Source organism: Peromyscus eremicus, chromosome 20 (assembly GCF_949786415.1).
Source record: "Peromyscus eremicus chromosome 20, PerEre_H2_v1, whole genome shotgun sequence".
NCBI lineage: Eukaryota > Metazoa > Chordata > Mammalia > Rodentia > Cricetidae > Peromyscus > Peromyscus eremicus.
The window spans coordinates 3,242,979-3,256,586 of record NC_081436.1 but is presented as its reverse complement, the minus strand read 5'-3'; the positions used below and the strand labels follow the sequence as shown (position 1 = coordinate 3,256,586).

At 44.6% G+C, this 13,608-nt stretch overlaps 1 protein-coding gene across 5 annotated transcripts in view; it reads right to left on the bottom strand.

The window, feature by feature from the left end:
- Window positions 1-5,926: 5,926 nt before the first annotated feature.
- The window catches only part of Slc11a2 (solute carrier family 11 member 2), a 36,210-nt gene continuing 28,528 nt past the window's right edge, over window positions 5,927-13,608 (bottom strand). For 4 of the 5 annotated variants that reach the window (XM_059246861.1, XM_059246858.1, XM_059246859.1 and 1 more), the window contains exon 16: window positions 10,377-13,231. In XM_059246861.1, coding sequence (XP_059102844.1) covers window positions 13,121-13,231 — 111 coding nt within the window. In that variant the 3' untranslated portion in view covers window positions 10,377-13,120. Of the gene's footprint in view, window positions 6,242-10,376; window positions 13,232-13,608 lie in introns of those variants that run through there. The other variant, XM_059246863.1, reaches the window with a different exon arrangement.

The window sequence follows — 13,608 nt, the reverse complement described above, 5'->3', positions numbered from 1 at the left end:
GACTCAGTGGCTAGGGAGCCGAAAAGGAACTGAGGGTGTGTGTGATGTGTGGAGTGCCTCTCTGGCACATACGGCAATGACAATGGATAGGTAGGATTCCGTTCCAGCCTACTGCACTGCTGTGAAGGAATGTGGGTCCAGTGCTGTAACTGACTCCTCAAGACAACAGTTGTGGGGGCTGGAGAGATGGCTCAGCGGTTAAGAGCACTGACTGCTCTTCCACAGGACCCGGGTTCAATTCCCAGCACCCACATGGCAGCTCACAACTGTCTGTAACTCCAGTTCTAGGGGATTCAGCACCCTCACACAGACATGCAGGCAAAATACCAACGCACATTAAAAATAAAATATTTTTTCAAAGACTTATGGTTTTTACAAGGTTTTCCTCCCCTGCTTCTCAAGTCCCCTTTGAAGTGTTGAGACGAGCACCACCACTGCCTTCTAGCTCCTATGGATTAGAAGTCCTCTTTCCTTTCCATCCAGCACTCGGGGAGGGAGCCGTCGCCGTGCACGACCGGAACAACCCGAGCATTCTGCCCGAGGCTGACCCGGGGTCCAGCTGCCGATCCTGCAAAGCCCAACAACTTGGGGGCGTTGGTGAGATCGCCCTACAGATCAACCTGTTCAGCTGAGACCCATTCGGGAGAGGTCTCAGAAACTGGCAGCCTTCAGTCTGAGATCAGCTGAGTTAGCCAGCAAGCAAAACATGACCTGAGAACACAAGAGAAGAAGCCGTCCAGCCACCCAACCAGGTCACCAGAGTCACAAGCCCACCCTACACCGACGAGGAACAGGTAAGGCTCCATCTCCAGATCGGCAGACCAGGTCTCTAGCCCCTAGGGCCCAGCCACGGGAGCCCCAGGGACCAGGCAGCTACCTTTCCCTGCTCTCGCCAAAAAAATAAAAATAAAACCCTATGACACCAACAACCACTGGAGCCCACCCTGCACTGATTGGGAACAACTGCTCCCTGAGACAGAACCCACTAACACCGATTGGACTAAGGAGCTCCAGGAGAAACAGAGCCCATCAGCACTGACTCAACCAAGAACTCCCAGTGGACCAAGACTATCAATTAAACAAGAGAGGCACCTTCAGACACAGACACCGCCTGCACTGAGCAGAGGAAGAGATGAGTAGACAGACGCCAGTGCAAAACTACAGGCAACAATATAAAGACCTATGTGACAACATCAGAACCTAGCAATTCTACTCCTGAAAGACCTGAACATACCAAGACAGAAGAAGCAGAAGAAATCAATCCTAAAAATGGCTTTAAGAGGATGATAGAGGCCCTTAAAGAAGAAATTAAAAATTTCCTTAAAGAATGGAAGAAAAAAACAAACAAAATTGGAAGAAATCAAAGAAAGCCACGAAAAAGCAATTAAACAGATGAAGGAAACAGTACAAGATATGAAAATTGAAATCGAGACAATAAAGAAGACACAAACTGAGGGAATGCTGGAAATAGAAAATCTGACTAAACAATCAGGAACTACAGATGCAAGCATATCCAACCGAATGCAAGAGCTGGAACAGAGAATCTCTGATGTTGAAGACACAATAGAGAAAATAGATTCATCGATCAAAGAAAACACTAAAAAGTCGTAACACAAAATGTCCAGGAAATCTGGGACACCATGAAAAGACCAAACCTGAGAATAACAGGGATAGAAGAAGGAGAATACCAACTCAAAGGCACAGAAAATAATTCAACAAAATCATAGAAGAAAACTTTCCCAACCTAAAGAAAGAAATACCTATGAAGATACAAGAAGCTTACAGAACACCAAACAGGCTGGATCAAGGGAAAAAAAAAAAGTCCCCTCGCCACATAATAATCAAAACACTAAACATACAGAACAAAGAAAAAATATTAAGAGCCGCAAAGGAAAAAGGCCAAGTAACATATAAAGGCAGACCCATCAGAATAACACCGGACTTCTCAATAGAGACTATGAAAGCCAGAAGGTCCTGGACAAATGTTATGCAGACACTAAGAGACCACAGATGCCAACCCAGACTATTATACCCAGCAAAACTCTCAATCACCATAGACAGAGTAAACAAAATATTCCATGATAAAAACAGATTTAAAAAATACCTATCCACAAATCCAGCCCTACAGAAAGCACTACAAGAAAAAATCCAACCTAAGGAAATTAAACACACCCATGAAAATTCAGGCTATAGATAATCCCACACCAACAACTACCAAAGAAGGGAAACACAACACTATCACCAAAAAAATAACAGGAATTAACAATCACTGGTCATTAATAACCATCAATATCAATGGTCTCAATTCACCTATAAAAAGACACAGGCTAACAGAATGGATACAAAAACAGGATCCATCCTTCTGCTGCATACAAGAAACACACCTAAACTTCAAAGACAGATACTACCTCAGAGTAAAGGGCTGGGAAAAGGCTTTCCAAGCAAATGGACTTAAGAAGCAAGCTGATGTAGCTATCCTAATATCTAATAAAATAGACTTCAAACTAAAATCAATCGAAGGAGATTGGGAAGGACATTACATATTTATCACAGGGAAAATCCACCAAGATGAAGTCTCAATTCTGAACATTTATGCCCCAAATACAAAGGCAACCACATTTATAAAAGAAACATTACTAAAGCTTAAATCACACATCAAACCCCACACACTAGTAGTGGGAGACTTCAATACCCCACTCTCACCAAAGGACAGATCTACCAGATTGAAACTTAACAGAGAAATAAAGGACCTAACAGATGTTATGACTCAAATGGACTTAGATATCTACAGAACATTCCACCCTAACACAAAAGAATATACCTTCTTCTCAGCACCCCATGGAACCTTCTCAAAAACTGACCACATTTTCGGTCACAAAGCAAATCTCAACAGATACAAAAACATTAGAATAACCTCCTGTATTTTATCAGACCACCACCATGCCTTAAAGTTAGATTTCAACAACAACAAAAACTATAGAAAGCCTACAATCTCAAAGAAACTGAATAATGCCCACCTGAAACACCAATGGGTCAAGGAAGAAATAAAGAAATTAAAGCCTTCCTAGAATTCAATGAAAATGAAAGTACAACATACCCAAACTTATGGGACACTATGAAAGCGGTGCTAAGAGGAAAATTCATAGCACTAAATACCCACATAAAGAAGTTGGAGAAATCTCACACTAATGACTTAACAGCACACTTGAAAGCTCTAGAACAAAAAGAAGGAAACTTACCCAGGAGAAATAGACGCCAGGAAATAATCAAATTGAGGGCTGAAATCAATGAAATAGAAACAAAGAGAACAATACAAAGAATCAATGGAACAAAGAGTTGGTTCTTTAAAAAAAAAAAAATCAACAAGATAGACAAACCCTTATCCAAATTAACCAAAAGGCAGAGAGAGAGAGAGAGAGAGAGAGAATCCAAACTAACAAAATCAGAAATGAAAAGGGAGACATAACAACAGACAACAAGGAAATCCAGAGAATCATCAGGTCATACTTCAAAAACCTGTACTCCACAAAATTGGAAAATCTGAAAGAAATGGACAATTTTCTGGATAGATAGCACATACCAAAGTTAAATCAAGACCAGATAAACTATTTAAATAGACCAATAACCCCTAAGGAAATAGAAACAGTCATTAAGTCTCCCAACCAAAAAAAGCCCAGGACCAGAAGGTTTCAGTGCAGAATTACCAGATTTTCAAAGAAGAGCTAATTCCAATACTCTTCAAATTGTTCCACACAATAGCAACAGAAGGAACACTACCAAACTCTTTTTATGAGGCTATAGTTACCCTGATACTCAAACCACACAAATGCAACAAAGAAAGAGAATTACAGACCAATCTCCCTCATGAACATTGATGCAAAAATACTCAACAACATATTGGTAAACCAAATCCAAGAACACATCAAAAAAAATTATCCACCATAACCAAGTAGGCTTCATCCCAGGGAGGCAACGATGGTTCAACATATGAAAATCTGTCAATGTAACGCACCATACGAACAAACTGAAAGAAAATAAAAGAATGTTATGATAAAAGTATGTGTGTGTGTGTGTTTGTATGAATCGCTGGGGATCATACCCGATATCTTGCCTAAGGTAGGCAAGAGCTCTACAAGTGAGCAGTACCCCTAGACAAAAGTTTTTAGTTATTCAATATGAACTTTATTACAAACAGTTTAAGCCGGGCAGTGGTGGCGCACACCTTTAATCTCAGCACTCAGGAGGCAGAGCCAGGCGGATCTCTGTGAGTTCAAGGCCAGCCTGGTCTGCAGAGTGAGAACCAGGAAAGGCACAAAGCTACACGGAGAAACCCTGTCTCGGAAAAAAAAAAAAAAAAAAAAAAAAAAAAACAAAAAAAAAAAAAAAAAAAAAAAAACAACAAAAAAAACCAACAACAACAACTCTTTATGGGGCTGGGAAAATGGCTCAGTGGTTAGGAGCACTGGCTGCTCTTCCAGAGGACCCGGGTTCAATTCCCAGCACCCACATGGCAGCTTACAGCTGTCTGTGACTCCTGTTTCAGGGGATCTGACACCCTCATACCAATGCACATAAAATAAAAGCTAAATAAATTAAAAAAAAAAAAGTTTAGCCAGGTGGTGGTGGCGCAGGCCTTTAATTCCAGCACTTGCGAGGCAGAGCCAGGCGGATCTCTGTGAGTTCGAGGCCAGCCTGGTCTACAAAGCAAGTTCCAGGAAAGGCGCAAAGCTACACAAAGAAATCCTGTCTCGAAAAACCAAAAAAACAAAAACAAAAAAACAAAAAAAAAAAAACCCCAAAAATCTACAACCTGCACACAGGCAGGCAGTGGTGATTGTGGACTGATCATCTGAGTTCCCACCTAGTACAAGTCTCATACCACTTGTTACACATACCTAAAATGCTGAGAATGCCCAGGACACCCAACAGTATCAATAGGAGTGACCTTAGAAACAGAGTAGGATCTAGCTATGGTATGCCAAGTGTCAGAGCTTCAAGTGGACTGAAAGGACAGCCTGGACAGAGAAGACACCCTGGACAGAGAGGACAGCGTGGAAAGAAAGGACAGCATGGACGGACAGCACAGCGTAGACAGACAGGATGGTGTGGACGGACAGGACGGGGTGGACAGACAGGACGGCGTAGACAGAGAGGACGGCATGGACGGACAGGACGGCGTGGACGGACACAGACACTAGAAAAACAATGGTAACAAATACAATCAACACAGGAACAGACAGAAGAGAGGTTTTGTTAAAACTCATGTGCCAGAGACTTGGGAGACGCTTCAGTTGGTGAAGCGCCTGCTGTCCAAGAAGACCTGAGTTTGGGTCCCCAGCACAGTGTAAAATCCACGTGTAGGAGCAAATGTGTAACCCCAGACTGAGGCACAGGGGCAGGAGGATCCCCAAACTCACTGGCCAGTCAGCGTAGCCAACCAGTGAGCTCCATGTTGGGAAAGAGGCAGTCTCAAAAAGTAAGATAGAGACTGAGGAAACACCTGATATCAACATGTGGCCTGCACAAGCGTCAACACGTACAGGCACACATGAGTGCATGCACACACACACACACACACACACACACACACACACACACACACACTTTAATCAATGTGCAAGTGTTAGTAGCTACCCAAGAGACACTCTGGTGGATGACGATGAACTAAAGCAACCAGTATAGTAAAATAGCACTTTAAAGGATAGTTAATTTACAAAGTTCAACATTAAAAAACTCATTCCCTTTCTCACATATGATCCCGATAAAACAAATACCTAATTTACCTGAACAACATTTTAAAAAAACCTATCAATTTTTATAACCTTAAAAATCTTACCCAACCTGGCACGTTCGGGTTCACATAAATACATATTCCTACATTTTTAAATCCCAGAAGTGCAGACACGGGCCTGTGGGAATACAGGGCTGCCACAGGCCCGTTGCTTACCCCTCACTGAGGTAAACTCACTGTATGGCTGTTGAGGCGAGTGGGTCTCTGACCCATACACAGCTGTTCGCTTTTACCTCTGATCCCGTGAGGAAATCTTTGCCTTTGTTCAAAACATTTCAACAAAGTCACCTCTGAACTAACAGAGATTTGTTGACAGACACTTGGCGCAAAAGGACTGAGGGACAGGGTTCTCAGAGTCCCTCAGGCTGTTCGTCATCTGGACACAAGCGAGTCGGCGTCCACGATGTTCAGAAGGTAGAGTTCAGGCTGAGCGGTCAGTCCCAGGTGGTGCTGAGGACAAAACATGCGAGAGAATTACTGTGACTTCAGGAGTGACATGGTAAACTAACATATTATTCTGGTCCCTTTTCTCGGTACTTCTGTATTTTACTTCAGAATAGAAAATGGCGGGGCTGGAGAGATAGCTTAGTGGTTAAAAGCATTGTCTGCTCATCCAGAGAATCTGGGTTCAATTCCCATCACCTACATGGCAGCTCACACTGTTCCAGGGGATCCAACACCCTCATACAGACAGACATACATACAGGCAAAACACCAATGCACATAAAATAAAATTAAAAAAAAAAAGGTCAGGTGAAGGTGGTGCACGCCTTTAATCCCAGCACTCAGGAGGCAGAACCAGGCGGATCTCTGTGAGTTTGAGGCCAGCCTGGTCTACAGAGTGAGATTCAGGACAGGCTCCAAAACTACACAGAGAAACCCTGTCTCGAAAACAACAACAACAAAATGGCTTGTGTGTATATGAGATTGCTTTTGTTTGTTTTAAACTCAAGGAAAATTTTAGATTTTTATTTTATGTACATTTACCTTCATGTATGTAGTATACATGTGTGTCTGGTGTCCACAGAGGTCAGAAGGCATTGGATACCCTGGAACTGGAGCTATGGGTGGCTGTGAGCCACCACGTGGATATTTGGAACTGAATCTGGGTCCTTTTAACTATCCCCAGCCCACCAAGAACAATTTATTAGAATTTAAAAGGAAAGGTCTAGGGCAGACAAGCTGCCCAGAGCAAGAGAAAGATGGAGAATCGGAGCTGCATGAGTTAAGCCAGCGTGGAGATCGTCCGTCCACACAGCAGCCAAGCAGCCAGGAGGCAGAGAGGGCCCTTTAGAGAAAGGGCGGAGCCCAGAGTGTCAGGGAAAGCATGCTTAAACCCACGGAAAGGGGCAAGTTTCACTTGCATGTGCTCTGTAGCTGCCTGGGTAGTTTCTAATATTTAATAGCGGAGCTGAAAGAGTTAAGGATGGAGGCAGTACCAAATGCATCCGGCTATCTTGTGACAGAGCCTCAGGATTCAACTTTAGGATAGCATGACCAAACAGAGAACGCTTTGTGTCTTAGCACTGTGTACTGGAAATCAGATCTCACATGATCTAAACTCTGAGCCCTTAATTCTGGTCCTATTATCCTTTGACACCTGAGAAAACCCTCCCATTAAAAGAACAAAAAAAAAGTGTGCTGACAAAGGGTAACCTGTGAGTCCCCAGTTTTTGCCAGACTGAATCAGGAATCTCAACTGTCTTCATGTCGTGTACTTTTTGAGTTTTTAAAGCAGGATTAGTACAGCTCAGGCCAGCTTCAGAAATACTATGGGGCTGAGGATGATCTTGACTTCATACCAGCTCCTACCTCCCAGGTCCTGGGATTACAGGTGCTTATCACCAGGCCCCACCCTCAGCTGTTCTAAAAACGTATTTCCAGACCCCATTCCTGTGAACCAAATGAAAATGGATTGCTGGGATCTGCGCCACCACCCCCTCTTTATGAGATAGGATCTCACTAAGTAACCCTGGCCAGCCTGCAACTTGCTATATAAATCAAGCTGGCCTTGAGCTCAGAGATTTGCCTACCTCTGCCTCCCAAGTACTGGGACTAAAGGTGTACTCTGCCATACCTGGTGAAGAAATTGTACTTCTTTATCTGTCCAGTGATACAATTTGGGACAATGACTTGACTTTCACATTGGTCCTTAGTGTGTTAGTAATACTGTTGCTCTTGGCACCAACAGCCTATGTGTGAACGTAGAGCGCAGACTATAAATCTGTATGAACTACACCCATATGATGTAGTAAAAAAGGCACTGAAGTGGGGTGGGGAGTCAAGGCCCAGTTTTAGCCCTTCCAATGTATCCTTTGGGGTTTTATTTTGTTTTCAGAACTGAGGCAAGTACTACACCACTGAGCTAAATCCCAAGCTCTTGTTTAAGTTTTGAGGCAGGGTCTTATTCTGCAGCTCTGGCTGGAATTTGCAGTGATCCCCCTGCCTCATGAGGCTAGGATTAGTCATGCACCACCACACAAGATCGGAGTATTCCTTCTGGACCTTATCTTCCATGTGTGTAAAATGGAAACATGCTGTATCTAGAGATGTCAAGCACACTGATAAGATACCTCATCAAGTCTCCAGAAAGTTTATTTGGAGCACATTACACATCATCCCATGTCACCTCACAGGATGTTGTGTGGCTGTGTGAAGACAGCATAGACCAAATGGGTTCCCTGGATCAAACGTTCCCAAGCTAGGAAGACACTGACATTTCACTTGCAGGTCTGACACCCAGGCTTGAGAACTAATAACGATCACCAGACTCACTGATAATTCATGGAAACCTCTCCCAAGTGAGCAGAGACGGTGGACTTCCTCACTGCGTGACATCAGAGTATTATCACCTAGGTAACTTAATTGGAGAATTTTGTTCTCTAGTTCTGAGACAGAAAAATGTGGCTAAGTATTACAATAGGTTAAGGTACTCTGGGGTGCAAACAGGGATACATGAGTGTATCTATTAGTGGTTCTTAGCTACTGTCACATAGGCCTGTCTGTTCTCTAAGCCACTGATAATGCTGAAACAGTTTTCTCTGTGTAACCCACTCTGACCTTGAACTAGCTGTGTGAACTGGCTGGCCTTCAATCTGCCAGCCTCCAGCATGCCTCTCAAGCATTGAGATTACAAGTGTGTGTCACTACACCCGATTGAAATGTTTTGCTGTCTTGGTGTCCCTGGCGACGCTGGAGAAATGTTTGGAATCTTCCTACAGCCTGAAGGGCATGCTGTGTGTTACACAAGGTGGTTGGTGACAGAACACCAGTCCTCTGGCTTTTAGGCTGTTCAGTTGCCTCTCAGTATAGGGGGTGAGCATCATGTTCTAAGAACTGAGAGAGGAAGGGAAGAGCTCCGGAGGGAAGAAGAGGGGGAGAGAGGGAGGGAGGAAGAGAGGAGGAGAGAGCGAGCAAGTGGGCATGCAGGTACCTATAAAGGCCAGAAAGAGCATCGAGCCCCTGAAGCTGGAGTCACAAGCGGCTGTGAACCACTGGCATGGGTACTGGGGACTGAACTCGGGTCCCCTGGAAGAGCAGCACCTGCTCCTAACCACTGAACCACCTCTGCAGCCCACTGATTTAAACTTTCGGGACTATGACTCAGTTTCAATGACTGTGCCACTTGTAAACACACGAGGTAACAAGGAAGGCTAATGCGAGGTTCTGGAAAATGCTCTGCATTCTTCATTAGTTCTGAAATTAAACCAAAATTAAGGGAAGTTGAGTGAAGAGTCGGCAGAGATAACCCCTTGGGGACACTTACACATCCTGAGGCAGGGCTGGGAAGCCAGCACAAGAAGGGAGCATGAAGTTCGCCTGCCTGTCTTGGGATAGTCAAGGAAGGACATACTCCCCACCGTGCGCCTGGTGCTGCTGCTGGCCCATCAGACCCGAGGTTCACCTCCGCTCATAAATGGCAGCAGGGCCAGGATCTGCATTGACATTAGGTCTGCCAAAATGTGCATCTGGTTTTAAGCTAAGGGACTCTGGTTTCTCTTGTTACATTTTTACTATTTTTTGGCAGCAAATACATATTGTAAAATCCTTCCTGTGTGGTGAGGCAAGACTACAGACAGGCAAATATTCAGCTTACAGTAGAGGAAGGTAGGAAAAGTTTCACCTTGCAAATGGTAAAGTTAACCACAACAAAAGCATTAACTAAGTGGTAAACTGAAATTTTCATTTAAACTAAACAAAATTAATCTGTTATTTATTTGTTGTACTTATGTGGGGTGAGTACTCCAGTACCACAGGGCTCATGTCAGAGACAGCTTTCAAGAGTTGGATCTCTCCTTCCATCGTGTGGCTCCCAGCCACCGAACTCCAGTTGTGAAGCTTGGCGGCATGCATACCTCTGAGGCCATCTCTTGGCCCCTAAAGTGAAATTAGAATCTTGGTGTCTACGACTACCCCAAGCTTTCTGGGGACTCTGTCCCTTAGGGAGACAAGCATCACTGCTGTGGGCACCTGGTGTGTCATTCTTGATGGTGATGACGTGTCTGTATTTCTGTATCAGAGCTGTTGAGACCCTATTAATCATGTGTTTTTAAGGTTTAAAAAACAGCCAGGAAACAAGACAGGAAAAAGGGAAGTTTTTCTTTTTTTCTTTTTTCTTTTTTTTTAAATTACAAATCAAGTTTACAAGCCGTTAACGGTTCACTAAAAGCCTAGTTGTAGCTACTTCCTACAGTCCTGGCAAGATCTCCTACGCCAACCGTAGCCATGCCCCAGCCTGAGAGCTTCCAGTGCCCTGAAGCAGTACAGTTACTTCATGTCACGTGAGAACAAGGACCAGTTAGAGAAAGTACAGACAGCTCACAAACACACAGCCAGAACCACACTGGCACGGAGACTAGAAATTTTTACACACTGTTTACTGGACAGAGTACTGTTAGAAGTACACCTCGGTGATAACCAAATGACGCTGTAAAATAGTATAGTCGTAGAATTAGAAAGAACCATCTGACTATGGTGAAACCTTCCATCAGTGTAAACAAGCATAACACGGAAGAACTCTAGGGCAGGGAAGTAAGACCCGCAGCAGAGGCCTTGCCTAGCACACACCAGTGCTCCATCCCTAGCAGCTTTGGGCTGGACTATCAATATTTGTGACTCTGGATACACCCTGCCCTGAGGGACAAATGTAAACATTGGGACAGCATCTTTGTAGGAAGTTCTGTTTGCCATCAGTCTGGCCTTCACATACTACAGCCCACAAAGTTTCCAAGCTCAGTCTCCAGATCTTCAGGCACCAAGCTTCAGGTCAGCTTCAGGAACAATGGCGGCAGAAGCGAGAGGTGTGAGAAGGACCCTGTAGGCCAGCGGTTCTCAACCTTCCTGATGCTGTGACCCTTTAATACAGTTCCTCATGCTGTGATGGTCCCCAACATAAAATTATTGTCATTGCTACTTCATAACTGTCACTTTACTGTTGTTATGAATTGTAAGCAAATATGTTTTTGGAGACAGAGGCTTGCCAAAGGGGTCCTGACCCACAGGTTGAGAATCACCGCGGTAGGGACCTGTCACCTATGATTTTGTATTAGTTGAGGGGCTAAGGCCAAGGTAGGGTGAGTAAAACAGCAATTTACCAAATTTTTTTTATGCCTTATGAAGAATGTGTCCATGTTGAGATTTGACTGTGTGTAAAATGCTAGTAATAATGCCACTCGGGCGCAGACGAGCCAACACCATCTGTCAACAGCTCGCTAGAAGGAAGGCTTCAAAGACGAGGACGTCCTTCAAAGCCACTCTCATTCCCACCGCCACCAAGACAATGACCACACCCGACCCCAGCAGATGGGGTCTGACAGACTCCTGAGGCGGCTCTGGTGTAAGGGTCACAAGAGCCTCAGGTGAGAGTAGCAGTTCCGTGCTGAAGGTTCCAGAGCTTCACCGTCTGGTCTCTGAGATTTTCTCTCGGAGGGAACCAGTCCCATCTTGCAGGGAGGGAACTTCACAACCACAGTGACACCTACTGACTTTGCAAAGGTTAGTCCAGAGCTCCTGAGTGCCTTGTGAGTCATCCTGGACATGAAACTGGTGTGTCCGAGACATGATGTGGTGAAGGGTGGCTTGGGGAAGAGCGCAGTTAGCTCTCTGACCACTCCGAGTCCCGTGTCTCATGGGCACGTCAGCTCACGAAGGCTACCCTCTTCTGCTCACGCCTCCCTCTTACAAGAGGACGGCAAAGATTTGATGATTGTACGTACTCACGATTAAACACTATCAGGAACCCTGGGTAGTAACATGAAAGCTATAACCTCGGGGCTAAGCTTGCACGGTAAGGAAAACCTGGAGGTGATGAGCAACTCCCTGCAGGTGGACCGTCTGTCCACGTCCACCTTTTATGCCTCCTACCCTTCTTAGTTTCCACTGAGAAATTAAAAGTAGAAATAAAAAAATCACGAACTTAGAGGGGCAGTGGTGGCACACACTTTTAGTCCAAGCACTTGGGAGGCAGAGGCAGGCAGATCTCTGAGTTCAAGGCCAGCTTGGTCTACAGAGTGAGTTTCAGGACTGCCAGGGCTACACAGAAACCCCATCTTGGAAAGCAAACAAACAAATAAATAAACAAGTCCTGAACTCAAAGAAGGTAGCTGTCTCTAATTTTGTAGTTCAAATGGATGGCATCACTCTAGTTGGGTTTTTCATAATTAAAATAATTTGAAAGGGAGCATAAAAGCATTTTTTCCATCTTTCAACATCCACTATCTTTTGATAAAATTTGCATGCCCAGAGCTACTATACCCTTAATTCACCTAATGAAAAACATAATTGCAGTTTACTATATCCCTAATTCATACAGTTTTAAGAACAGAGTCTGGTTAATATTCATGTAGAGAATTTGCTCTCAAAATGATAGAGCACTATTGGCCCTTGGACAGCTACTTAGGGACTTAGTGTTTAAAATGGCTCAAGTGTCACTTTTTCCAGGGACTGCCTAATGCTACGTACGGGGTGACATCCATCCCTGCCAGAAAGAATCATCTTGTAAGCACACATGGGAAAAGCCAGGCATGGTAGTGCATGCCTATAATAAGCCCAGCACTCAGGAGGTTGAGACAGGATTGCCGTAAGTCTGAGGGCAGCCTGGGCTATATAGTGAGTTTTGGGCTACCTAGCGTTTCATAGCAAGATCCTATCTCACAAAAACAAAACAAAGACCTCAAAACATACACAAAACAAAGTGTTTCCCAACTAACAGTTGAGTCCTAAATGCAGTCTGTGCAACAGCACATACTCGTGGCTATGTTCACACAGTAAACCATAGAAACACACTGGCTCTGATGGCTCCCTGCAAAGACAGACAGACTGACCCAGTGTTTACTTAGTATTGCCGCCGTTGGTGTCTTCGCTCAGCAGGGCCTTAGAGATGCTTACCGTGTGCCCACAGTCCAGGAAAGATAGGCCCAATGCAATCAAACATTGCCAACCCTGGAAGAGAAAACACGACTGTCACTCAGCACCTTATGGCACATCCATGCTATGCAGGGACACAGCTGCTTCCCGCCCCAAACATCCAGCTCTGTCCACTCTTTCCACCAAGGGCTGGCCAAGTCAGGCTCTCAGGCCCTCTTCTGCTTCAAAATATCCTGGAGTTTCACCTCCAAGGCTTTTTAAAACTGGGCTCTCTCTGTCTTAGTGCTGTGTGATTCTGACTTGTTTCACTCAGTGGGAACTCTTCTGCTGATCTGTAGCTAGGCTAGCAGAGTCATCAACCTCCTGTTGCTGCCCTCCCTGCCTCCAGGGCTGGGGCTGCAGGCCCACACAACCATGCCCAGCTTTGTACATGGGGCCTGGGGATTTGAACT